Source organism: Sipha flava, unplaced genomic scaffold (assembly GCF_003268045.1).
Source record: "Sipha flava isolate LNK unplaced genomic scaffold, YSA_version1 116_pilon_pilon, whole genome shotgun sequence".
Taxonomy (NCBI): domain Eukaryota; kingdom Metazoa; phylum Arthropoda; class Insecta; order Hemiptera; family Aphididae; genus Sipha; species Sipha flava.
This window is the reverse complement of record NW_020271740.1, coordinates 1,395,664-1,423,404: the sequence shown is the minus strand read 5'-3', so window position 1 is coordinate 1,423,404 and position 27,741 is coordinate 1,395,664. Positions and strand designations below refer to the sequence as shown.

General features: G+C 28.8%; 1 protein-coding gene across 1 annotated transcript; it reads right to left on the bottom strand.

The window, feature by feature from the left end:
* Positions 1 to 4,065: 4,065 nt before the first annotated feature.
* LOC112692332 lies at positions 4,066 to 26,012 on the bottom strand. The gene is made up of 15 exons (XM_025566974.1): positions 25,995 to 26,012; positions 25,022 to 25,256; positions 24,735 to 24,908; positions 23,840 to 24,362; positions 23,570 to 23,745; positions 21,200 to 21,528; positions 19,945 to 20,074; positions 19,645 to 19,862; positions 12,548 to 12,745; positions 12,298 to 12,495; positions 11,687 to 11,903; positions 11,535 to 11,625; positions 10,995 to 11,159; positions 9,858 to 10,111; positions 4,066 to 4,692 (listed from the first exon to the last, which is right to left on the bottom strand). The coding sequence occupies exons 1-15, from the start codon at positions 26,010 to 26,012 to the stop codon at positions 4,232 to 4,234; spliced, it is 3,387 nt and encodes a 1,128-aa protein (XP_025422759.1). The 3' UTR covers positions 4,066 to 4,231.
* Positions 26,013 to 27,741: the final 1,729 nt, after the last annotated feature.

The following is a 27,741-nucleotide window of genomic DNA, read 5'->3' as shown; positions in this document are numbered from 1 at the left end:
AAAAAAAAAAAAAATGAATAAAATATATTGTTCGCGCTAAACACGTCTATGATGTGTTTCATGTTATCATTTTCGTGCGATGCATAGCAATGAGTTGCGTATCCGTGGCTATTATCGGTGGCAGCGATAAGTCTCCGTGTGCGACCGGCCGAGTACGTAATCGCCATAGACATATAAGATCTTAATATGTCTATGGTAGCGTTTCTCAACCAGGGGGTCGCGAACACCTTGACTCGGGGTCGCGCAGGTCAAAAATAATAAAATGCTGATTTACAAAATGCACCTTTTTATTTAAATATTTAAGATTTTTTAAATAATTTTAAACAAATAATTAGTGTGATCTTTGAATTTGTTTTACATTTAAAAGTTGCTTAATTTGTGGTTCAACATCTGAAACACAAAAGTAAGTTATTTTCTAGTGATAACAAACGAATTCTGTACTTTGTTTTTATTGCCACCATGGATGAGAATCCTTTTTCGCATAAATAAGAAGTAGCGAACGGAATCAAAATTTTCAATGCATCTATTACCAAACTTCCATATTCATTTTTCCGGGCAATCCAAACCTTATTTAAATCTTGAAATCCAAATTGTAGCTGTAATTTCTTATCAGTTGGTTGTGAGTCTTAACTGGTAATTTGGCAACTGCAACAATATATTCATCAAATGGATTAAGAACCCATCTATTTGAGAAGTCATTGTCGTTACACGAGAAATATTCGAGTAATTGAATTTTCAATTCTCTTAAATGTGTTTTCATAGTATCAAAAACACGATCAAGAATAGGACTTTTTAAGTTTACATTTTTTTCAATGTAATTTGATGTTAAATCAAATGCATCAAAATTTCGTTTTTCGAGACGAATGATCCAAATTCCAAGTTTTTTGATAAAAGCATTAAATTTATCTGACATTATTAGAATGTTCTTTTCACGGCCTTGTAAGCTTATATTCAAGTCATTCAAATGTGAAAATATATCACTCAAATAAGCCAAAAATAGTAATGTCTCATTATCTTGGAAAAAAGTTAAAAATGTGCTATTTCGATTTTTAAAAAATATTATTAATATTATTATTATTATTATATTATTTATTTCGCAACTCAAAAATCCGTGTTAACACTTTTCCTCGTAAGAACCACCTAACTTTGATATAGAAAAGCAGTGACTTGCGCTTGGAGCCCATTTCTTCACATAGTGCGGAAAACAATCTGCACTGCAGCGGTTGACTTTTAATATAATTTACTATTTTTATAGCTTCAAACAACACATTTTTTAAATTATCTGGCCTTTTTTTTGCGGCAAGTGCATGCCTGTGAAGAAAAAAATGTGTCCATTCAATATGTGGCATTAATTCTTTTAATTTTACTATTAAACCACTATTTTTCCCTATTATTGCTCTTGCGCCATCAGAACACACTGAAATTCATTTGTTCCAGTCCAAATTTTCATTTTTTGTTGTTTCAATAAATAATTCAAAAAGACCTTGTCCAGTAGCATGACCTAGTATTGATTTGCAAAAAAGTATATTTTCTTTAATTGTCCCGTCACATTCGTAGCGAACAAAACATAAAAATTGTGCCAAGTTTGTTACGTCTGTTGATTCGTCAAACTGAATAGAAAAATACTCTTGATTTTAGATTTTGTACTATTTGATTGTGCACATCAGTTGACATTTCATTAATTCGTCTTGATATTGTGTCATTTGAAAGTGGAATAGTTTTTAATTTGTTTGCTTCTTTTGCACCTATCATAATATTGACCATATCAATAGCAGCGGGTAGAATGAGGTTCTCAGCAATCGTGTGCGGCTTTGATTCCCTAGCTACTCTAAGTGCTACTAAATATGATGCTTCAAGTATTGCGGTGTTATTCTGACTTGATTTAAGAATACACGTTTGTTGATTTTTTAAAAAAAGGGATTTACGCTCAAAAAAATCAATTGGTTTTTTTACTAAAAGTGGGTGATTTGTTTCCAGTTGTCGAATTAATTTTGAAGGTTTCATACTTTCTTGAGATAGAACTTGAAAGCAAACAACACATTGCGGCTTATTATCAAGTGAAATAAACCCATATTTCAAATACTCATTGTTATATGGCCTGAATTTTTTTTCGCTGGTTCATCAGTAGACGGAGCATTACGTTTTGTTATATATTTATCCATAATCATTAATTCAAATTACACAAAACTAAAAAGACTCACTAAAAACCAACTTAATAAACGCAATATCACATGAGTTTTATAACACGAACGACGCGCGACTGTAATCGTTTCATAACACATAAAAATAATATTAAAAATAACAATAATAAGCAGTCGATTAAATGTAGATATCTTATCAATAAAACGGGCACTACTCCACTAATGGAAATTCCCAACGACCAATACATAACTTTCAAACTTAATAAGCTAAAGTTACTAGATATGGTATTTATAAATTGGTATTTAAAATGTTATATTTCATTTGGTTAATGATAGGATATTTTTACTGTTTAAATTTTTACCTAACCTAGATGGAGGGGGGTCGCGAAGTTATTGACTATATTTTATACCTATTTTGGGGGTCGCGACACTAAAAAGGTTGAGAAACGATGGTCTATGGTAATCGCATTGTTATCATCGTGCGTAAATAATCGTTATTCCACGTTTTCGAATAGTTGTCGGTTATGTTTTTCATTTATTGTTTATTTATGCTCTCAGTGCCACAAAGTTTCATTAAGTCCTCTTGTTTTAGTTTTAGTGAGGTGGTACTGAGACATTTTTATTCTTTTTGTGGTGTCCGGCGGCCATAGCGTTCTTGATGAATGTTGTCGGCACCATTTCGCTCTCGTCGTTGTGTCTTCTAAGTATGCACATCAGGTTTCGGTTTGTCCTCGTCTGCAGTCGATTTATTGTGAAAACCACGTTGTTTTGTGTTAAGTTTTAATTGCAGACACGTGTTCGTCTGTGACTGTTCTTGGGTGGTCGCACGCAATAAGGGCTGCGCTTTATAACTTTGTATTATTTAGTTTATTCCATAAGCACATTCCTCGTTGTGGTTGTGTAGGATGAAACCCGCCCTTTGATGCAGTCACATTTTGTGAGTATTGGTCGACCATATTCGTTTATTAGTGTAAGGGCTGATGAGCCTAGTCATCAAAGGCAAGTTATTAATTATTATAATTTTGTAGTTGTGTCGCTGTAGGGTCACATAGTGTTATTTATTAATTATTGTAACTTTGTACCTACGCTATTAAAGGGATAGCATTTTATCATTTTAGTTATTGTGCCAACCAGGCAACCAGCAACATTTATATTATTTCTTTTTTAGTGTACCTAATTGGCAACAATTATTATTATTTTTTTTTTTACTTTATTATACAGCCCACTACCAATTTATATTTATTCACTGTTGTACTCCTTTCGTCAAAGGCACCACTATCCATTTGGTCAATAGCCCTGTAGCGAAAATATATAAGAGTACTTATGTTTTTTTTAAATTCTATGTAACCTATCGACTATAACTAAGGTATGTTATTTAATTTGATTTATTAGATATACCTGTTAATGATTACATTTTAAGTCAATACTTTTTTTATACGTTCTTCATTCAATGCTTCAATGCTTCATTCAATTTAAAAATCAATATATGGAATATATTTTTAATTTATATTTTTTTATGTATTACAATATTATACGAAGGGTCTGCAATAACAAGAATTTACAAATTTTTATTTATTCATTTTAAAAATACACAAAAACACAAATTAAATAAATAAATAAAAAAATAAATAAATTTTTACATTTTATTTTGTTGTTATATGTTTAATTCAATAAAATAAAAATTAGATGTGTTTTTATTTATTTTGTTAATAATTAAACCGTAGACTGAGTGTTTCTGAGATCTAGTGTGCACCCGGTCACTAAGTCAACCATCGTTTACGCTTAAATATCTGATAAATCAAAATATTATGATTTTTTTAATAGCGCATAAACTATGAAAACAAAATAAATTTCCACGGATCATGTTATGAATTCGTTTTTCGAATTGTGCGCATATTACCCATTATTACAGGTGTCAGTTGTTTTGGAACACAGTGAAAGTACAATCTTATAAATTTGAAACAAAGGTCGTTTATATTTTCGTTTTACGTTGCATATTCAGTAACCTTACAGGGGATACAGTCGAATGTTTCCACGAGACGGAGTATAATTTAACAAGTGACCAAAAGTGTCTAAATCAGATGCGTCCATCACCGTCCTCTCTGCCGATCGCAGTCTGGCTGTGCCGACGAACCTGTGCCTGGACCGCAGTTGTTTGATTTGAGATTGTACAAGTTCTTGAGCTTCGTGATCTTTTCGGCGGCCGACGATTGCAAGTCGTTCATTATGGTCTCGCTGGCGGTTGCCACGGTTTTCGTGGAATTGATTTTCGGGTCTGGCGACATGATGGTGGTCAACAAAAGGTTGTCGCGGTTGATTCCCAAGTATCGCTCGGAAAACTTTTCCTCGGGTTTCACCTGGAACTGTATTGCCATCAGTCTGTTTTTCAGATCGTCCATCCGTTGTTGATGACGTTGGCTGGGCGTCATTTTCGGAGGGGCAAATGTACGATACTTCGAGGTCAGCTGATCGATCGGTTTCAATTTTTCCGGTATGACTTTCACGAACAATCCCGTGTCAGCGTTTGGGTTTTGTTGGTGGTCTATCATCACTTACGGAAAAAAAGAAAAACATTATTTTAAACAATATGCTGATAAAATATCTCACTATATACGACACACTATTTTTTTTTTTTATTCGAGAATAAAGCTTCAACTACTGGGTCATTAGCCTGTGTTTACAATGTTACATTATTTAACAATGTTTAATTGATTAAAAATTACTTATAAAATTAATGATAACGTTATTTTAAATTTTAGAGATATATCCGATGGCTTTAAAGAAGAGATGGATTTGATTTGAGTTGTGTTCCCAGAGAGCTTCTTCCATTGAGGTTGGACGATTTAGGATGTATCTTGACTGTGAGAATTTTGGGCAGTGAAGTATGATATGTTTAATTGTAAGTTGTTCAGTGCATTGGGGGGTACACTTGGGTATTTCTTCGTGCTTGATTAAATGAATGTGCGAGAGGCTGGTGTGTCCGATTCTTACTCTGGTGGTTGTGATGTCTTCTCGGCGGGATAAATTAGAGGGGGTATGCCACTTACCAACGAATTTTTTAATTTGTTTGAATGTGGAACTGAGTCCCAAATTATTTACCATGTTTCAATTGAATATGTATTTATTTTTTTTAGAATGTCTTGGTAGGTAAGTGTGTTTATAATTGTTGCTGTGGTTGATGTGATTGCCTCATTTACTAATATATCGACTGTTTAGTTTCCCATAATGCCTGTGTGAGACGGTAATCACATGAATTGGATGGTTTTCTTTGATTTAGCTAAAATGTTGTGTATTTGTTGTATGATTTCATTTGAGGAGTTTGGTGATTTTAGAGCTATGAGGGCACTGAGGGAATCGTTAATTAGTAGTATTTTGTTGGTAGTAATTGTATTTGGGTACGTCAGGGCCTCTCTGATGGCTTGAGATTCTGCAGTGAATATGCTAGCTTCGGGAGGAAGTTTATATAGTTTGAATGATGTACTTGTTGTGAAGGCGAATCCCACGTCATTGGAATTTTCGGACGCGTCGGTGTATATTTGGGTATAAACTGGATATTCTGTATTTACAATTTCGCTGAATTTTGCTGTTCTTATTAAATAGCAGAAGTTGAGTGTTTATATTGAGGTGTCTTTTCCAAGAGGGAACTATAATAAAAGGAGACAAAGGTTCGATATAGAATGTGAAGTTATCGCTTAGTATTTTATATGTATCAATGATTTTTTTATGTTGGCTTGGTTTGTTGGGTCTAGTGTCAGATGTAAGTATTCTGAATGTGATGTGATGTTGTATGTATTTGAGGATTTCCTTGTTCCTTCTGACTTGTAAAGAGGGTTTGCCTGCTATACAGAGAGTGCTATTAACTGGGTTGGTGCGAAATGCGTCGATGGAGAGTCTAAATCCTTTATTGTGTATCGGATCAATAATTTTGGTGACATTGGACTTGGCTAAATTGTACATTATGGATCCGTAATTTATTTTGCATAATATAAGTGATTTGTATAAGGTTAAGGACGGTTTTTATTTGCTCCCCAAAAGTGGTGGGAGCGCGTTTTTATTATTTTCATTCTGTTTTTGCATTCTACCTTAAGTTTTTTGATGTGTGTGGCCCAGGTAAAATTGTTATCGAAATGATTCCAAGTATACGTATATTGTTAGTGTAGTTAACTTTAATATTATTATTTAGGTATATATGATGTAGTGAGTCGTTTTTTTCTTATTGAATATTATGCATTGGGTTTTTTTGGGTGATAATTTGAAGCCTGTTAATGATGACCAATTTAATAAAGAATCTATTGCCGTCTGTAGGAGTTCTATAGTAGTTTTAATATTTGCTCCGCTGCAATAAATGTTGCAGTCATCGGCAAACAGTGAGTATTTTATGGGATTTTTAAGGTTGTTAAAAATATCGTTTATGGCTATGAGAAATACGGTTACACTTATTGATGAGCCCTGAGGTAACCCGTTTTCGGTGTTTAAGTGATTTGAGAGAGTGTTTCCTATTTTACTTGGATTTTACGGTTCTGAAGGAAGTTGTGTATGAAAGTGAGCATATTTCCGGATATTTTATATTTAATGAGCGTGGATAGGACGTTTTTTCTCCATACCATGTCATAGTCCTTTTCAATGTCCAGGGCTATCAAGATTAGATGTTGATTTTTAGTAATGGCGTCAGTTATATCTGTATGTAAGGTGACGAGGACATCTAGGGTTGAGTGGTTTTGGTGGAATCCACATCGATATTTTGTTATTTTCTTTGTTATTTCTAAATACCAAATACCAAGTTAGGTGTTTGTTGATCATTTTTTCTAATAGTTTGCTGAGGTTGCTAATAAGGGAGATGGGTCGGTAACTATTTATATTGAATTTGTCTTTATCTGGTTTTAGGATCGGTACCACAACTGCTTGTCTCCATTGACTGGGAAAAATTCCGTTATTCCATATTAAGTTTCAGATGTTAAGTAGTGTATTAAGGGCTTTTTCTGAGAGTTTCTTTATGAATATGTAAGGTATATCATCAGGTCCCGGGCTTTTGCTTTTGCAGTTTCTTAATGTTGCTTTAAGTTCGTTTAGATTGAAAGGGAGGTTGTATTCATGATTATCTGTTTGGGTATTTGTGTTGACTTCTTCTGACAAGTTGTTTTCTATTTAATTTTTGTATATGAGGAAGTTATCATCATAATTAGTGTTGTTGCTGTTAGCTTGAAAGGTTTTAGCAAAGGCTTGAGCAATTTCTTGGTCTGATACTAGATTGTCATTATTATATGACATATTATTGGATATAGATTGATATTTGGATCCTTTGGTGCTCTGATTTTATTTCAGAGAGTTGTAGATTGAACATTGCTGTTGATTGTTGACGTATAGTTATGCCAATATTCAGTTTTACTTTTTTTTATGATATATCTGGATTCTGCTCTATGTTTTTTAAGTAATATGTGGTCAGTATGTGGTCAGATAGTAGTTTGATTTTTTTGAAGCGATTAAGAGCTATTTTATATTTTCTAATTAAATATTTGCAGTCGTCATTCTACCATGGGACGGTTTTTTTTATTTTTGGAACGATTGAATTTTCTTATTGTGAGTTTGGCTGCTTCTATAATAAGATTTGTGAAATTTTTAATAATTTCATCAATGCATGATTGATTAGGGATTTGTGGTATGAAATTAAGATTGTCTAACTGGTTCTCCATTAGGTATTAGCCAATGAGGTTGGAGAATGTATTCCAATTTGGGGAATTTAGCTTTCATTTATTTATCGGTTCTTTAATGAGTGATTGGTGAAATAATTGAATCATAATAAGCCAATTATCACTGCTGTTGTATTCGGGAAGGGTGTTCCATTCAATTTGAGAGGAAATTACTGAGTTTGCTAAGGATAGGTTAATGGCAGATAGGTTTCCGTTGACTGGATTGTATCTAGTAGGACTACTATCATTTAAGAGCATTAATTTTGAATTTTTTAAAAATGTTTTTACTATTTTGCCTTTTCTATCTGTATATGCAGATCCCCATTGTGGATTTCGGCTGTTAAAGTCACCAACTATTATGAAAGGTTTGGGAAGTTGGGATAAAATGTCGGTGAGATCTTGTAAGGTGAAGTTGTGGCTATCAGGGAGGTAAATGATGCATACGCATATTTGAGTTTGAAAGTTAACTATTATTGCAATAGCTTCTAAGTATGTATGTAAATTTACTTGGTGGCTTTGGATGTTATTTTTTATAAACGTTGCTACATCTTCGCTGGCTCTTGCAGGATTTATACGGTTTTATAATTATCCGGAGTAGTTTTTGAGATGACTGTTTGGTTCTATTTTAAAGTTGGATTCTTGGAAGCATAGTATTTGTGGTTGAAAGTCATAAAGGATGCGTTGCATGTCTATGCTTCGCTTATAAAAGCTATCTATATTCCATTTTATAATTTTATTCATGATGTTAAGATTATATGAGTACTAATAGTGTTGATAGTGGTTTTCTTGTAAGGATTGGAGTATGAAGGGTATGATTTGACTTAATTGAAGTAGGGGTCTTGGTGGGCTTTTGGATTAGTTTGGAGGTTTATGATCCTGTGGAGGAATCATTTGGAATAAGCGATTCGCCATTTTTGTAAGCTTGGTTTTCATCCATCGATCTGAGATATTTGGGCGGACTTTCTCAAATAAATTTATTATACTGGGTATGTCTGAATTTATTTTGTTGCATAGTATATATATATATTAATTGATCGGTTCCCGAAGTTTTCTGGAGATGATTTACTGTCGGAGAAAATATCTTCGGCCGGCTTTAGGGCGTTATCTGTTTTGTTGTCCTCTGTGCTGTTTACTGAGTTGGTCCTGAGTTGAAATTTGATTTTCTTTTTATCTGGCTGTGGAAGGAGGTTTCGTCGTTTGAAGAGGTAGGTGTCGTGAGCACTTTGGGGGTAGATGCGTCAGGTATTTTTGTTTGTGCAGTGGGGGTAGTTGGTGTAGGTGTATTTTTTTGTATTTGTTTAGCTATATGTGTATTATCGTTTGAGTGGTTTACATATTCTTCATGCCAGTCATTGTTGCCTGTATGTAAGGTTTTGTCTTCGAGAGGGTTGAAGGGAGGTTGTACGTTTTCTAATAATATATCAGCAATTTCCTCATTTGAGCTGTGGGTGTGGCTGACTGTATCATGTTGGGTGCTTGTTGAGTTGTCAGGATTTTTGTTTTTGCTTGATGATGATGTGTGTCCTATTAATTTGCATACGAAACAAATGATTTTTTCATCTGAGAAGAATATTCTAAACTGGGTTTGGTTATAAGTGATAGTTATTGATCCTGGAAGTTTTTTTGTATCTGCGTGGTGTCACTGACACGTACTGGGGACACACTAATTATTATAGTCTCATAGCGAAGACCTTTATGGTTGGTCTGATCGAACGCACTTAACATTTAAAAATTTCATAAATGCGTTTCATAATATTATCAGTTGACGCGGTTAGATTTGTTATGAAAATGTTTTGATAGATACAATATTTTATCCAAGAAGTGTACGTATCTGCAGTTGGAAATGATAGAAAATAATATTGTAAACATTTATTTTTTCGACAAAATGAACATGTTTCACATGTAAAATTATTAAGTATTTCCTTTTTTAATGCTATAATATACACAATAAATTCTGATATATTCGTTTTAAGTTGATAACAAATTTATAATTATTTTTAACACTAGTATCATCAAACTTTGTGCTTACCTTTCAGTATATCTCCGAGAAGCATAGGTGCCAGGTTGGCTATAACGCATGTCGACGGATTGAGACCTGGAATGGAGTTAATCTCGATCAGATAAGGAACGAAGTTTTCGGTTATCACGAAATCGGCTCCGAAAAGTTGGAAAGTGTTTTCTCGGTAACTCATCGTGTCCCGAGCAGCCTGCATCACGGCGTATACGCTCTCACTCATCCCTGGGAATATCAACTCGTCCCATGCGTGTTCTTGACCAATAGCACTGAAACGAATAGAACACTAAAACGTAATTCCCATAGCAGTCGGTATATTATTATTTAGTAATTATTATTTAATTATAAATATTTTTTTAATTATATTGATTTCTCGAATAAGTCATCAATAAATATTAAGAGATTTTTAACAGTTTGCACTATTGTTAAGTATTCTAAAATGTTTTAATATTCATATATCACAGATTTTTTTAAGGTAAAGCACATATTTATAACTATTATATACCTATGAGGTAAAGTGATTGGTATAAAGTTCTGTGAAAGTTGAACAAACTTTCCTATGTACTATCTATTGAAACTCTTGAACGCAAGTATATTCTTAAACAAATATAGTATACCGTAATAAAAAAATAAATTAACGTATATTTTAAGTAATTAAATACAGAATACTGATGTACCTAAAAAGTGGTGATTCGAAAATTATAAACAATAAACAATCAATGAATAAACTATTAAAAGCCAAAAAAAGTTATTTGAAACAGGGTTTTGCATTAAGCAACAGTAATGAGTAATTTTTTTTATTTATTTAGTCTTAGACTATTAGAAGAATATCTAGTCGAAAATTGGCATTAACCGCCATAACTGACACCATTTAACACTACAAATATTTTATTAAATTATTTAAAGAACCGAACTAGAATAAATATTTTCTTACACAAATGTTAAACCATTACTTGAAACAGAAACCTAATATTTTTTTTTTTAAATCGAAAAGAAACCAAAACTGAAATTTTAGTTTTTTTTAAGAACCGATGCCGAAACCGAAACCAATTTTTTTTTCTAAAAATTTAATCGGAACTAGAATCGTAAAATTCATTAAGGTTCCAATTTCTAATTAAAACAGCCCTACAAAGACCTAATACTACATCTTACGTTAAATAATTTCGCAATTCTTCATAGTCCCACATACATTCCTCTGGTACGTTCATTTTTCGAACATTTCTATATCTCATTTGCAATCTGACGTTGCTGAGATGAATGGACTCGTGCATATGTTTCATGGAAAAACTGTTTGCACAAAATCTCACATAACCTTCCCTGTAACACAATTTGGTCGTCAAATGAAATTTTATTATTTTGCTAATAACTTTCTTTTGTATAAGTATCTCGTGGTGTTCTAACCAATTAAAAATATTTGGAAATTGATTAAATGTTTAATTTAATTAAATTATATTTTTCATAATTTGATATCATAAAACCAAACGATACAAAGCCGTAGACTGGGATCGTTAATTCGTTGATATTTATTACTTTTATTTAATAGACAGATAACATAAGATAAAATGTTAAAATAATGCAATATTTTAAGATAAATAATATTTCACATAGTTTTCAAATGTGTGGTTCGATAAGAAACATTTTCCCGTCAACACAGCTATATACAGCCTGAGTATAGATAAGTTGCATACTGACTTGTACATCCATACAACAATCGGAGTCATATTAGTTACTAGAAACCATTGTCGCAAGTCGATTTTGCAAGTATAAACCAAAAGAGGTTTTTCTACAAATAAACATTGTTTTAAAATTATCATCTGGTATTAAATGTTATAAGTTTTATGAACCTATATATTTCTGTAAAATATAATTGCTTCTAAGTCCTTCTGATACAAAGATTTTTTCTTTTATCGTGTTTATGTCTCTAGACATTATAATTCCATGCCCCGAACAGTTGGACGTTGGTTTTATTATCCACGTGTTTGTATTCCCGTCAATGAAGTGTTGTGGACAGTAGACTTTCACGTTTTCCAATAGATATTTACATTTCGCGTATACATTTTTCTACAATTATACGAATTTAATATTACAATTAATTACAAAATATATACCAGGTGATCAAAATTTTATGAGACAGCATTTCTATCATATACAAATTAAAAAATTATAACATAAGAATATGCTTCAATTGTATAAACAGGAATTACATATAATACACAAGGTCACTTATTAATTTATTATCAGTTGGAAAGTTAGAAACTCGATGAATAATGAACATTCATCTGTATAATTAATATATTTATATAAATTGTTTTAATTTTAATTTTTTTTAAATTAAATTTTATGTTCATTACGATATTTTTATTTAATTTATCACAGTTTCTTTAATTGAATTTCACGTTGAAAATGATCCGTTAGATAAATAAATAATTAGTATATATTATATCGATTGAGTTACTTCTAAGTGGTAGCTATATTCGATATGAATTGTAGCGTTATCATTATTAATCAGTTGTGTATAGTGATTAAAGAACTCGTCCCATATGTCTTTTTGACTATTGAATTTCCACATATCTGATTCCGTTGATCCACTTTGTCGTGAGTCCAGAAATTTGAGCACACAGCGATGTGCAAATTTGATTATTTCATATGGTATCTGGAGAACAAATATTTTTCTCATAACTATTATAATATAAGTAATTACATACATTGCCTCTTTCAGAGAATATTCTTCTGTTTTCTTCAATCGATTGTACGATGATTTTCAGTGTACCCACCAATGCTGTTATTATGTAGTCTTCAAGAAATTCATTATAGTCCGCAAGACATCGAATGTAATGACACCTCGGAAACATCAAATTTGACTCAACATTTTTCAAAGGTTCCAAACATTGTGCCAAACCGTTCTGTAAAATAATATAATTTAAAATATAAATCTCAGAACTTTAGAATATTTAGAATGTTTATCAATCTACATTATTGTTAGAGTAACGTTTAAATCATGCAGATTAAGTCAAAAATCGAAGTATTATTATTCCTAACGGATACTAACTAGAAAATGATTTTTCATTTACTGAAATGTTTTGTTTATATTGTAAAAAATAATAATAAATAAAGAACATTAGCGAAATAATAATACAGTAGTTACAAGCAGTGACGGTGCAAGAATTTGCGAGGCCATGGGAAAAATAAATGTTGAGTCTTATAATTCATATTAATAAAATATTTTAAGTTAGTTAAATCAGAACCGCGGGGCCTTGGGCAACTGTCCCTATTGGCCACCCCCTCATGCCGTCCCTGGTCATAAGACAATTTGAAATTCAAGGGACTGAGCTAAAAATTCGAGATTTATAGCGTGTTCAAATAATCCAGAGGAAAAAATAAATAATTCGATTTAAATAGAGGTAAAAAATATTATTATTTACATTTTTATTTAATATACATTTATTTTAACAAATCGTCTTCTTTTTCTCTACTACTCTTTCGCCTTTCTCCCAATTATTTGGGGTGGTTATCTTACCTCCATTATATATACACAGAGGGCGAACAAAATAATATGAACACCATGCAATATAATTACAAATTATTTGTACTATATCTCCAACATCACTGAAGCAATCGGCGGATATTTTGCTAAAAGAATGGGATAAAATTCCGTTGGAAACTATTCATGTTCTTTATGAATCTGTTCCGCGAAGGATTGAAGCTACTTTAAAAGCAAACGATGGCCCAACACCTTACTTATAAATCAATATATAAATATAATAAATTGCGTATATATCAGGTGTTCATATTATTTTGTCCACTCCCTGTATATATATATATATATATATATATATATATATTAGGGTGGTCCTTATTTATTTAGGTGGAATATTTTACTTCAAAAACTTAATACAGTACCTCTCTAATTTGTTAAGTCATATATGTACATATTATAGGTAAAATTTGGAAGGTCTCACTCAACCTCTTCTGGTGTCGCATTAGGGTTGAAATATGGCAAAAGAGAGTAGTTTTCTTGTTTTTTTAAATTAATTCAGAATGTATAGGATTTAGCATGAACATGCAAAGAACTTAATGATAGATTTTATTAATGTCTATAAAAAAGCATTCAATGCAAATTCTCTTAAGTACATTATTTTTTGAAGAAAAATTAAAAAATATCAGAATATTCTATATATTTTTCGAAATTAGATTTTTTCGGTTTTTTAAATATATATAACGTACGGTTAGGTATATGATAAAATTTTATGTATAAAATAATTAAATAATCTAAAAAAAGTTTTTGGGTACAAATGTCATAAAAACATCTTTTATATAGGTTTTGGCTATATTTACTTGAATTTCGTCTGATTTTTTTCCAAAAAAATTGTCAACGGCTATGAAATTAATTATTACTAGAGCTGAATTTAATCTTATCTTGGGAACCTATCTTATCTTCTATTTTTCGTTGAAACACATATTTATTGAAACATTTGCGATATCATCTTAATATTTTAATGCATAATGCACTATTACAATCCAACTAATCGTATTCGATTCACTATCGAATATTTTATGTCATTCGTCGTTTAATATAAAGTTTAAGTTATAATGAAAAGTAATTAATTGTAGTTTAATATGCCGCGAAATCAAGTTTTTCTTGTGGGAAAAATAAACTACCAAATAACTGGTAGTAAATTGCCATCTCAAAGAAATTGCTTGAATGTTCTCTTTTATAATTTACAAATTTACGAATTAAATTTGCATGCAAGTGTAGCACTTATTGTAGACGAATGTTTAATATATTGGGAAAAATCTCGTATACCTACTCAAGACTAATCTAATATTATAAAAAAAATTATATGAAGATCTTAAAACTCTAGAATAAAACGAGGAAGAATGATTTATATAGAAAAAGAGAACAAGATTTCGAAGATAAATTAAACAATTTATTAGATATTGCTCATAATCCTTTTAATATAATGAAAATTCAAGATGATATAAATTTTTTACAACTTCAACGAAAATAAGGTCATCCTGGTTGTATAATAGGTGTAGACAGGCGCGTACACAAGGGGGGGTTTTAGGGGTTCAAACTCCTCCCGGAATTCAGGAAAATGATATTAAATATGTTTTTATATAGTAAAATTAGTATATAGTTAATATTATTATGAAAATGTACAACGTAAAACCTCTCCCAAAGCATTTTTTTGTGTACGCGCCTGGGTTTGGATATGAAGTTAACTAGAGCTGAACAAAGGACATTAATTAGAAACGAAATAAACAATAAAAAACTTAAACCTCATTCACAAACTTTGTTAACAAGTAATTTATAATAGTAAAATAATTTTAAAAAATGTAATAATATAAATTAACAAATTATGCTTAATATAATTTAAAACCATACTTAATTTATTTATCAACGTCAAATTTTAAAGAATCGAAAAATGAAGATGAAGTAATTAGACAGTTTTCTCCAGTCCCAGGTCCATCAAAATATAAAAGAGGTAGGATAGAACTTTTAACGCCTAGATTATCAGCCACTCTTAATAGATGTAAAATAAGTGATAGGAATGCTGTCCATTTGTTAACTGCATGTGTAGAAGCACTGTCATTAGATTCTAGTATTTATGTTATAAACCAAACATCAATTAAAATGTCCCGTGAAGCCTATCGACAAAAAATATCAAAAAATATTAATTCGGAATTTCACGAAAAAAATTTAAATTATGTTGTAATTCATTGGAATTCATAAATACTTCCAGCCCTTACCGGAAAGAATAATATTGATCATTTGGCTATTATTGCAACATCAATGAATGTTGAACAACTTCTTGAAGTCCCCAAAATATCTTCTGGGACAGGATATGAAATATCTTCAGCTGTATTTGGTACTTTACACATGTGGTCATTACTAGAACAAGTTCAAGAATTTGTGTTTGATACTATAGCTTCTAACACAGGGAGGTTGAATGGAACATGTACACTCTTAGAAAAAAGTTTAGATAGAGAAATATTGTTTTTGGGTTGTCAACATCACATTTTTGAACTTGTTTTACAAGGAGTATTTATAGAAGTAAAATTATTTACCATGACTGGACTAGATATATTGCTTTTTAAAAGATTTCAAAATGCGTGGGAAAATATTGATAAAAGCAAAATATCCACGTTGGTTTATGATACCTATATTCATAATATTTTAAAAAATGAAATCGATGAAATTATTGTATATACAAAAATAAAAATTATCGAAGATCTTTCTCGAGATGATTACCAAGAATTTTTAGAACTAGTTATTATATTTTTAGGTAGTGTTCCACCTCGAGGCATTGTTTTTAGAAAGCCTGGCCCATATCATTTAGCCAGATGGATGGCTAAGGTCATATATTCCTTAAAATATTTATATTTAAAGATTAATTTAAATTAAATAGCAAAGAAGAAAAGGCATTAAAAGATATTTGTTATTTTATAGTTAAATGTTACGTCCGTGTTTGATTTTTGTCTGCCAATGCAATTAAAACCCCACTTAATAACATATTATTAAAGATTAAAAAAATATAAATTGCATAATAAAATAATCGCAGATGTAAGATTAAAAAAAATAATAAATCATTTGTGGTATTTGAATCCAGAGTGTGTTACATTTTCAAAATTTGACGATCGTTTAGATAATAATACAAAACACAAAATGGCTGAAAGAATCTTGAGTTCTTACAAATGTAGCATAAACAATGATGAGGAAGAAATCGAATTTGAAAAAAAATAGCTCTTAAATTAAAAGATGTTTTACATTTTATTCAAAAAGATCTTTTAGTTGATTTGATAAATTATAAGTCGATTGGAATGTTCGAGAGGTTTAACATTTCTGTTGAGTTTTTAACTGTTGATCCGGCTAATTGGAATAATCTAGAAGACTATAAAATAGGAAAACAAATTATAAAATCACTTAAAGTTGTGAATGACTCAGCTGAGAAGGGAATCAAGCTTATTGAAGAATACAATCACAAATTTACAAAAAATGAGAAACAAAGACAATTTGTATTACAAAAAAATAATTTTACTATTTTAAAATAAAATCAAACTTAAAAATATCACTATATTTTTTAGACCGTTCAAGATTACCGGAAAAAATACCCACAGAGTAATTGACAAACTCAAGAAATCATTTTAGGAGGCATCAATTAATTATGCATAACATTTGTTAAAATAAATTCATAAATGTAAGTATTTTTTTTTTTTTTTTTGAAAAAGTACAAGAAATAAGTAAATAAAATCAAAACCTATATCAAAGTTGATTTGTACCTAAAACCTTTTTTTTAGATTACTTAATTCTGTATAATTTTTATACAAAATATTTTATCATACACCCAACCGTACGTTATATATATTTAAAAAACCGAAAAAATTCAATTTTGAAAAATATATAGAATATTCTGATATTTTTTAATTTTTCTTCAAAAAACAATGGACTTAGGAGAATTTGCATTAAATGTTTTTTATAGATATTAATAAAATCTATCATTAAGTTATTTGCATGTTCATGCTAAATCCTATACATTCTGAATTAATTTAAAAAAACAAGAAAACTACTCTCTTTTGCCATATTCAACCCTAATGCGACACCAGAAGAGGTTGAGTAAGACCTTCCAAATTTTACCTATAATATGTACATATATAACTTAACAATTTAGAGGATACTGTATTAAATAAATTACATCAAAAAAATAAGGACCACCCTAATATATATATATATATAGGTATATAAAATTATCTTATGTATTAAAAAAATCTATGAAAACTAAAATCAGTTCGTCTGGTCGTTCTATACGGCCGATTTCTTTCATTTTTTTTTTTTTTTAATGAAAGGTATTTAGACACAGATATGTCATCAATCATTGAAATTTACTCAACTCCCACCAACACAATTCTTTCCTGTACATTTCTTATGGGACACATTCACTCAAGTAATTCGAATTCGCATAGCTTCTCTTCTAACAAATGGATCTTGATCGTTTCACTTTCAGAATACTCAGTAGATCAAGCTATTTTTTTTTTTTGAGTTATTAACTGCTTAAATTCGTTGAGTTTGAGAAAATTTATGCGTACACAATCAACTTTACATTCAATATTTTCAAGATTTTCCATATTTTCCTTCACTCAAACCTCTATAACTACAGTTCTAGTTAACGTAGGCTGTCGAAACAAGTCTAAGAACACTCAGTGGATCGTGCTCTTTCTTTTGAACTATTAACTACTTAAATTTGTTGAATTTGAGGAAAGTTATGAATGCACAATCAACTTTAATTTCAATTTTTTCTAAATAATGTATTCTCATTGGCTCTTACTCAGTGATATAACAACAAACAATTCACAAACAATACTAATATTCTTACTTATATTAGCTAATATTGTCTGGAAAGAAGCACTGTAAAATGATTTTATGTAAATTACACCCTCTCATACATAGTCTATCCTAATGCTGCGGAACATATATTTTAATAAACACTCTCTGTCATTTCGATATATTTTTCAATTTTCAATATTAACTCATTTATTGATTTGTTAAAATGTGTTTGTGTATTGATTCGATTGCACCTATAATTTTTTTTATATAAATAAATTATCTACTTCGAATTTTCACAATGATTATACTAGTATGTTATTAAATAAATTTGTAATTTGTTTTTTGTGATAAATAATTGGCCACAATCTAATCTATAGAGTTTGTTTTTTTTTTATAGTTAAAAGCGTAGAAGCTGGGATACATAAATGTAAGTTATCATTTTTTTTTTTCTACTGCTTCAATCTTCAGTCACTATTTTTTCATCGGTGATTGACTTTATGGCTCATATTGAGACAGACTGAGTTTTACTTGATTTCAATAAATTTTTACCTGATGCAGAAGTTTATTTTGGTAAAATAATGTGATTCATGATGAAAAATGTAATTGAATTTAAGACTACGATAGTATTTTATCGCCATCGTTATTTATTTTATTACGTGTACGTTTTTAATACATATTTTTTATCAAAAGACGTATTTAGAGTTTTGGTGCTCCAAGTAAAGTTTTATTGCAACCCCTACACACGTTTAATACGATTTTTCAAAAAATATTATATTTATTATCTATAGATTTAACACGGTCAACTTTTGATAATATTATCATGAAAATTGCAGTGTGTTTGCTATGCAAAATATTAAAATATTAAAATTTTTTTAATTGACGCATAAAAATGGATGATTATTGTAACTAAATACGTCCCTGATCACTATAATATATTTATTTGAGATAATACACAATACATAAATTCAAATTATAGAAGTATCTGGAAAAAAAAATCTAATATTAAATTGTCTTCCAACACTATAGAAAAAATATAAATATACACTATATTTTGAACCATCGAGGGAACAGATATACACTTGTTTTCTTCTAATTAAAGAGATCAAACGTTTAGTCCGATATATGGTGGCTAAAAAATCAGGTATTTTAACTCAGTCATAATAGTTCAATTTATGAAACTTTGAACTGTCTCAACTCTATCTCTCTTTAACTAAATACGTCATTGACTTTAAATGTAAGTCGACTATTTTGAAAACAAACTGTTAGTCAACATTTTTGTGAGTGTGTGTATTTATCAATATATTTAATTTGAATTTGCAATTTATTTATATCTGAATTATTTGTACTATATTGAACTATCTTAACTAAAAATAAAATAAAATCAAGTGTTGTAAAAAATCGTTTTTTGTTTCAAACGAAATTAAAAGAAGAATTGTAAACAACGCAACAAGTATTTCCGTATACTTATATACGTCTTACTTTGCTGCAGAACAGGTGTTTTTTCATCTGACTAACTGACGTTAATTTATGTAAGGTAGTCCAATTGATGAGTTGTTTTCTAGTGACGAATATGAAATCTGACCGTTTGTCTTTTAGAATTTCCCACGACTGCATGTTTTTTAATCGCTCCCATATGACTTCGTTTTCTGTCATCGACGATATTATTGGTGGAGATTCAATCCAATTTACCGAGTACGCTAGAAAACAAAGAATGTGACATTTTGCATTCAACTCATTTCGCTTGGGTACTACTTGTTGGTAAGTATACAATATATTTACGTTTCGATTTACTATACTGCGCATAGTTGATTGGCGGTTTTAACGGATTTCGTTTTTCCACCCAGCCCCGATTTTTCATTTCTTCGACGATTTTCGGAAAATATCCCAACACCGAAAAAACTTTTTGTTCCTAACATTGCGTATGATCATACAAAGAAAAAAATCAAACCCAACGAATAATTACCAATTGTATATTTGTGTGTCAAATTTAATTACATTTTTTTTCTTGCCTACGAGAGTAAATAGGTACCAAAAAAAAAATTATGAAAAAATAGTATTCGTTAGACCTTACACCACAATTTATATAAAAATATACCTTATAACTAGGGTTCGGATTTAAATGTACTTAAAATCATACAAATATGCTCTAAAAAATAACTAAAAATGTCCTTAAAAAATGCATTTTAGCACAAAAATGATCATAAAAATGGTATAATTTTTTTATTTTGGGCGTTATTTAATACACTATTTAATACATTAAAATCACATTCACACGTAATCCGAGCAACGTCTGCGAGGTAATACGAACTAGCTGATTATTTGTAATTATACCGAATACTGATGACGTTCTATAGTCAATAATAAATTAAGATAAGATAAAAACTGAATCGAAAAATAAAGATTGACAATGTGTATGAAAAAACCCGATAAACCAACTTAAATATCAAGAAAATTTGTCTTTAAATTTTATTTTGAATAGGCTAAATTTGTTAGTATATTGAACAAATATGCATTAAAAACCAACAAAATTACCCAATAATACTAAAAATGAAAAAACGTTTAAATATGCAAAAAAATGAAAAATAAAATTTGTAGTTTTGAAACCCTCGTTACATGAAACGAATTATGTTCTTAGAGAGCATTGTGTATGATCAACTAAAAAAATATGCACTTTGCATTGAAATCCGAGCCCTACTTATAACTAACTCTTATAGTTCATATAGTATAATTTGTTGTATACCTACATTATCAGTAGTATTCATATCACATTCAACTCAAAACTATTTAATACGATAATACGTTAGTAGAAAATCGTTGATCAATTAAAAAATGTTTCACGATGCATGTTAATTAATGTTATACATTTTGTAATAAAAAATAAATAAATAATACACTCAATAAAACTGCCCTCTTAAAACTGTTAACATTTTGCCGCTGGGGCATTCGCCTCTTTCGCTCCCTTTAAATGCGCCACTTAGTAAAATCCCAACCCATAAGATCCATCCCACTATTAAATGTTATTCATAGCCGTTACCTGTATAGCTTTAAACGTACGGCTTGTGACGTTTGTCAACGATTCATAGTCTAATGATGCATTCAAAGATTTAAAGTCTAATAAATTGTTGTTGCATTCTTTAAGCAATGCTTTGTGGAGTTCGGAAACGTAATTTATAGTTGTTAATTTGAAACCGTTGCTTAGATTATTCTTTAACTGTGTTGCACACAGAATTCCTGCGAATTTTTCTGTTTGTTTTGAATCGTCTATTTTGTCATTTGTCTTAGAATCGTTTACAGCTGTACTCGTTTTATCCTCTTGGACGTTAATTTTGTTCGATATAAGATTATTCAAATTTTCAGTAGCACCTATTGCAACCGGAGTTTTATTTAAAGTAATTTTTATATATTTAGTTAATTTAATCTCAAGATTAGATTATAAGAAAAAATATATTATGCGATTTATAGTAATACATTGGTACGACAAAAGCTTACTTTTCTTGTCGTTTTCCGTCGATGCCATGTGTTTTTTCGGAGTGTGTCAATCAATAGTTTTTGTGATTTTTGTGTTTTGTAGAAGTTTAAAAATTGTGTAGGTGATTAAAAAAGTACTAAATTAAAATATGTGTTTTTTAATTTTGGTTTTATTATCTGAGAATATAATGTGTCTCTATGGTAATAAGTTCAGCTGATGAAACTATCAATTATGTTTTTAAGTTCTTTACAATTTTATCCGACTTTAAAAAAATTTTCTATGGTTATTTTTATAGCATACCAAACGAAAAAATAAAACCCTAAAATTCCTTAATTATTCCATACATTTCTTCGTATACCGAAGAAGCGAATGCAAAATTTTTATATCTATTCATGTCTACAATTATTAACATAGCAATAATGTTACGTTACGTTAATAATATATGACGATTTTTTTCACAGTTTAACAATTTTCCGTTAGTTCAATATAAATCTTTCATCTCAAAATCCTCGTAAAGATTAATTAAACTTAACAGTAAAGAAATATCTATTAAATTAAGAACTTAAGTAACACTATTTACAATATAGAAATACATTAACTTGCACAGTAAAAGACACAAACATATTAAATCTGAATTAGTAACAACCGGAAACGCTTTCTATAATTTTGTTTATTTTATTCTATATTTTAAAATTGTGATATATTCTGCCAAAGGCAGATAATTTAAAAAAGTGACTAATTTAGAAATGGGAGTGATAAAAATATAATATTATAAAATTTAAATATAAATGTAAAGAAGTATGCTAAGTATAATTACATAGGTAAAATTTTAATTATTTTAAAATATTATTAAACATTTGATTTCAAGTTTTTATTTTTTATTTCACATAAAAAATTATGTTTTTACTTCTACAATGTATTATATTATTTTCAATTGTAAATACTTTAAAAGTATTTATTATACATCGAACCACTTAGTTTATATCTTAGTTAATCTATACAATTTTAGTTCAAATGAATAATAGAATAAATCTAATATTTAAATAAAATTGTACTCAATGTAGCAATATGTCTAATTATTTCAAAATATTTGTAGTATTTTGATTAAATTTTGATATATGTCCTTAAATAATTTATGCAAATAATTAAAAATGATATTATAATTAGATTTGGCCTAGAGATGTAAAATTTATGTAAATTTTTTTTTTTTTTGGTAATTTACAGAGAAAAATTTACGTAAATTCTGTAAATTTGGTAAATTTTGATAATTTTTGTATGTCGCCATAGGAACACCTTTAGGAACTCCTCACTTCCACTTTTCCATGAACTTATAATTATTGTAATGCTTATTTTTATTATTTACTGGATAGTGTGGTGTTCATTGTATTATAAATTTAATATATGATTTTATATAAGTCCCTAGTAGTGTTATTACTTATTATTGACTTATTTTCATGTATTTTCAATTACTTTATATTATGAATAAAAATATTATAAATGTACCTACCAATAAAATAAATTGTAAATTAATCAAATCAGATTCATTAGGTAACTATAACATCAACAACAAAAAAACAATTTAAATTCTAGTTTTTTAGTTTTATATTTAATTTGTCTTTACCTCGAGTTATAATTAGTTAAAATTATATAATTTAATAATAAAAATAAAAAGTAATAAAAATAAAATAAATACATTTTACCAAACTGGTTATTGTGTGATAAATGGTGAAATACACCATTAAACAAAATTATAAAAAGATCTTATTAATAATAAATAATTAATAAGTATAAAATCAAAATTAAAAATATTCATATAATTCTTCCCAGTCTGATCTAGAGTGGAATCTGAATCGTCAAATAAATTCCAATCTTCTTCTGAAGATTCTGAGAAAGAACTAGAAGTTAAGTTTAACATATTTTTAGATTTTAGTGTACTTGTTGCCATGATTGTTGATGGTCCTGGTGTAGATGGTCCAGGTGTAGATGTTCTAGGTGTAGATAGTCCAGGTGTAGATTGATAGTCAATTTCATTAGTGTCATGACATAGTGTATTTACCTGTTTCTCTTTGCAAGGTTTATTTTTAGGAATACTTGATTTTTTAAAATTATTTCTATTTTGATGAATATAAAAGAAATTTTGCTGCACGTTCATTTGTTAATCTATTTCTTTTTTTTGTGTGTATTAATGAGAATGTACTGAAAGACCTTTCTGTAGCAGTAAAAGGTGGAGGCAGAGATAAAATTGCTACTGCAATTTTGTTTAAAAAAGAACTACCACATATCCCCTTCCACCAAGGGAAAGGATTTAAATTTTTTATTTCAGTAGACCAAATAAAATTATTACTCCAAAGGCCTTCATTGGAACGATATTGAGCTAGTTCAATCATTATTTGTTGAGTTTCTTCAGGCATTATTGCTGTGGCTACATTGAAAATGCACTCAACACCTGCTATGTCATTTATTTGTGATAAATGCTGTCCTTTATATCTTGGATCAAGCATGGAATTAGCGTAATGCATAGCATGAAGAGCCACACATTTTCTATGTTCAAATGATTCAAGTATGGATGTTTTTTCTACATCCGAAAGAAAATCTATGTTAGGAAGCTTTAATGTCAAGAGAGAACTTATGTCATTTAATGCATAAAATACATTACTAACATATGGATTATCTGATTCTAACTTTTTTATCCATTCAGTTATAGGTTTCATTAGGTCCAATATTTTATCTATTTTATACCAAAATGAAAACTCAACAATGTACATTTGTATATTTCCTAGTTTCTTAACTACATTATCATCATCAGACCAAGCTAATTGCTTCAAAATCCCTTTATTTTGTATAAGACTTTCTAAGCAGTGAACAATTGAAACCCATCAAGTTTTAACAGGTATTTTTAAAGTAGTAAATACCTCTTTTTTTGATTTTTGAATTATAACAAATATAGATTTTAAAATATGAGTGTTATTAATTGTCTTTACTATGGTTTTTGCCATTTCTTCCAATGCACTCACATTTTTAAGTTTGAATATATCATGTACAAGTAAGTTTAATGTATGGCATATACATGAATAATATACTATAGGCAAGTCTTTATAACATAGATCATTCTTTAAAATTGTCCATGCTTTTTTCATAGAAGCTGCGTTATCTGATACAACACCTAAGCAACGATCTTTTCCAATACTATCAATGACTATACTTAACTCATTGGCTACATACTCTGCTGTGTGTCTACTTCTAGTAGTACTTAAAGATTTGTAAACAACTGGTTCTGGGGTAGTAATAATAATATTCATAATAGGTTCATTTCTAAAATAAATAATAAAATATAATTAGATACACATTTTTATTTAAAATAGTATCAATCAATATACCTGATATTACTCCAGCCATCTATCTGTATTCCAAATACAAAAGCTTCATTAACTTTTTTATTTACATTAATTGACATCTGTATATATTCATCATCAAGAAGTTTATTAGACATAAGATGTCTTGATGGAGGAATAAAACTTGGCCTTAAATCTTTAAAAAATTGAATCCAATAATCATTTTCCACAATGAAAAACAGAATTCCTGTTAAATATATAGCTGTTACCAAAAGTTTCCATAAATGTTCCTATTTAGTCAATAATAATTAATAAATATACTTTTAAAAAGTTATTTGGTATGTAAAAAAAAAAACTGTTTTCTAAGTTATATACACTAAGTATTTATTTATATATTTTTTTTTAATATAGTAAGTCTTTCAAATTTCAGATGTTTAACTAACAATACAGTAAGTTGATATCTATTATCATTGTTTATAAATACTATAATATAGTATTTATAGTCAATGCTATTATATTCATAATATTATTGATTTCATTTAAATATTTTAAATAAACAATATAATTAATAGTTATTAGGTATATTAACTAATACAATAATTTATAAAAATGATCAAAAATTATTATGTATAAAGGTATAGAGATATACCAGTTTAATAATTATAATTTAATATTCATAGCTATAAGTATTGTTATAAAAGTATTGGACTTTATAAATTGTCATATTAATAAATACCTATGCAAAAATATTAAAAATTAAACTAATATTCATAGCTATAAGTATTATTATAAAAATATTGGACTTTATAAATTGCCATATTAATAAATAAGCAAAAATATTAAAAATTAAACTAATATTTAATAGATAAGTTGGCTGTATTTATATGTATAATATGGTAAATTTATAAATTCTAGAATATTTATTTTTAATCCATTTTTATCTTCATAATTTAAAATTTATAAAATTAAGTAAAGTAACGGATAATCAATTTATATTGATTATTAAATATTATTAATAATATTCTTACTTGTTCGTTTGAATTCATTTCATCAATGATGTTATATTTCCTTGTTTTAAATTAGAATTTTGGTCCTGGATATTTTTAATAGCACTTGTACTATTCAAGGAACTATCATTTTGATGTTGCAAAAAATAAGTATCTAAAATAATAAAATACATCAATATACTTACATAATTTTTAAATGGTCTTAAATTGTATTTTTAGGTATGTGTAAACTATATTACTATATTTTTATTTTTAATTAATAGTTTAATAGGTAGTATGGCTTAATTTAGTGAAAGTGTAGTATTTTAAAAGATTAGGCCAATTCTTACTTACCAAGCTGATTTGGTGTTGTCTTATTAATGGACGAAGGAACTTTCTTACAAGATTGAAAATGTAACACCATTCTTGTCACATTTTCTTTGTATGTTTGTTTACAAAATACACATTTATAACACTTGTTTTTAACTTCTATAAAATACTTCTTTTTAATTTCTTGTGGCTTCATTTTAACTTTTTTAATATTTAATGACACAAATTAAATAAAAAGTAAACTATTAAACAAATGAATGTAAGATCAATAAGTTTTAAATAATAAAAGTTGATAATAGTATCTACAGCCATGAATCAAGTGATACTGTCATAGTCCATAGGCCGCGATGTGCCGATGACAATAAAATCAAATTTATTAATAGCACGGATGTAAATAAATATTATGGCTACAACCGTACTATTAATAGTGATAATAATTGCTGGTATGATAATATGTTATGTAAATGTAATAATGTAGTACACTATCAGTAGTTGTAAGCATGTTGAACGTTTGACGTTTTAAGTTATATTATATCAACAATTCCATTATATTAATATATTAAGAATATTCATCTCGATAAGACGTATAATTTAAGGTGTCACATGCTAATATTTTCGGTAAAATAATATTTACCTATAAAAAAATAATTGGTAAATTTACTGGTAATTTACCATACCGGTAAATTTACGCGGTAAAAATTTACCGAGCTTACATCTCTAGTTTGGCCTATATAATAAATAGTGCATTTCAAATTTTAATTTTCCATCTATTAATAAAAATTATTTATAGTAATTCTAAAATATTAAATTTTTTAAAACTGTAATTACTCAATAATGGTTTTTTTGTAGTTATTGCAGTTTTGAATTGAGGTGTCGAATTATTTTTATTAATGTGTGTTTGTTTGTGATGGATAGATAATCTATTAATTGTTATGTAGGTATTTAACAATTATCAATAAGACCATGTTAAATATGTTAAAAATGATTAATGTGGACGTAGGGTAGATTAGTTCACGAGAATCAGTGAATAATTCATTTTAAAACAATTTTCATTTTCTGATTAGTTGTTTAATATGCTAAAACATAAGTAGTCATTAACGGTAAAGGATTAGAACAATATATTTTTGTGTGATAAAAAACAATAAGAAATATACTTATAATTAATTATTAAATTCAAAATGTTATATAACGTTGACATTATAGAATAGTCATTATGGCGCTGTGTTCAAAAGTATTTGAGTATTTGCATATTTAAAGATGATAATGGTTTTCTTTCTTGGTCCTTTTTGGTCATTTTCAGCAATTCTTGCAGCACAGTATAGTCCACTATACAATAAAAAAATCAAAAATTTAAGTTTCAAACATTGCAAATATAAGCAAACAGTTCTAAATTAATATTTAAAACATGTGATTTTTTTATTTTTAAATGTTCATCTCCTCCCTCCCCATTGTCACCATA

Bases quoted from the DNA above. Each gene is read 5' to 3' on its own strand.
- LOC112692332 (XM_025566974.1), bottom strand. The intron at 21,529-23,569 runs GTACACTAAAAT...CGGTTGCAATAG, and splicing joins ATCAACAATCATGGCAACAA to GTGCTACTGAAAATTTGAAT. The intron at 11,160-11,534 runs GTCAGTATGCAA...ATTGTGTTACAG, and splicing joins ATTGTTGTATGGATGTACAA to GGAAGGTTATGTGAGATTTT.